This window comes from Saprolegnia diclina (genome assembly GCF_000281045.1).
Source record: "Saprolegnia diclina VS20 unplaced genomic scaffold supercont1.140, whole genome shotgun sequence".
In the NCBI taxonomy this organism is placed as follows: domain Eukaryota; phylum Oomycota; class Saprolegniomycetes; order Saprolegniales; family Saprolegniaceae; genus Saprolegnia; species Saprolegnia diclina.
Window position 1 is genome coordinate 90,228 of NW_008246207.1, and position 849 is coordinate 91,076.

Genomic DNA, 849 nt, shown 5'->3' on the forward strand with positions numbered 1-849 from the left:
CGGGCGGCATGTACGGTCTCTTCCCCAAGCTCGGCGCCAAGGCCGTCGGCGCGTGCTACAAGCCGGGCCAGACGCTGGACCTCAACATCCAAATCTACGTACCTCTTTGTGCCGCACCCGGCGCTCGTGTATCGCACAACACTTGTCGTGCACCCTGGCGAGCGCATTTACTGTCCTACGTGGCAGAGTATGGTCGAGATCGTCATGTGGGAAACGACGCTCCGAAACCGGACACTTGTGCACCATGTGCGCCAAAAGATCTCGGACAAAATGGCCGCAATCAATATGGGGCGGCTCGCGTTCTCCGTGTTCGGCACAGAATATCTCGTGAGCGCCGCCGAGACGGTCGCCGATATGCTGCTCGACGGCGTCATGGACAAGGTCATCCACAACATTCTTGAGGCTGCAATCGACCTTGTCATTGGCGAGTTGGCTGCGACGGTGGACGGTGCACTTGCGGCGCGGGAAAACGCGGCGCTTCGCCACGCCCGCGCAGAGGCCCGTGGGACAAGGTTGACATGGAAGAGGATTCGCTTTACGATGGATTTGCTTGTCGAGCAGCGTCAATTCAAGATCGAGCGCGATGCCACCAATAGACTTGCTGTCGATGACGCGGGCTTTTCGTAGTTCCAATGCCATAGTCATTCATTTATAACGCACGCATCATTTTTTCATAGCATATATGTGTTAGCAAGGTAGTATGGACCGCCGTCACGCTATACTGCAAAGCGAATTGTTGGCTTAGGCGTTGTAGAGACGATGGCATCTCGTCGCTGATATGCTTATAGTATCAAGGAGGCTGCGAGCGTTGATCGAATAACAGCACCATCAGTTCTCTGAAGTCATCTC

At 55.2% G+C, this 849-nt stretch overlaps 1 protein-coding gene across 1 annotated transcript in view; it reads left to right on the forward strand.

Moving 5' to 3' along the window:
- The window catches only part of SDRG_16631 (hypothetical protein), a gene marked incomplete at its 3' end in the record, with an annotated part of 1,320 nt that extends 693 nt beyond the window's left edge, over positions 1-627 (forward strand). The window contains exon 2 of the mRNA XM_008622849.1: positions 72-627. Coding sequence (XP_008621071.1) covers positions 72-627 — 556 coding nt within the window. The remainder of the gene's footprint in view (positions 1-71) is intronic.
- Positions 628-849: the final 222 nt, after the last annotated feature.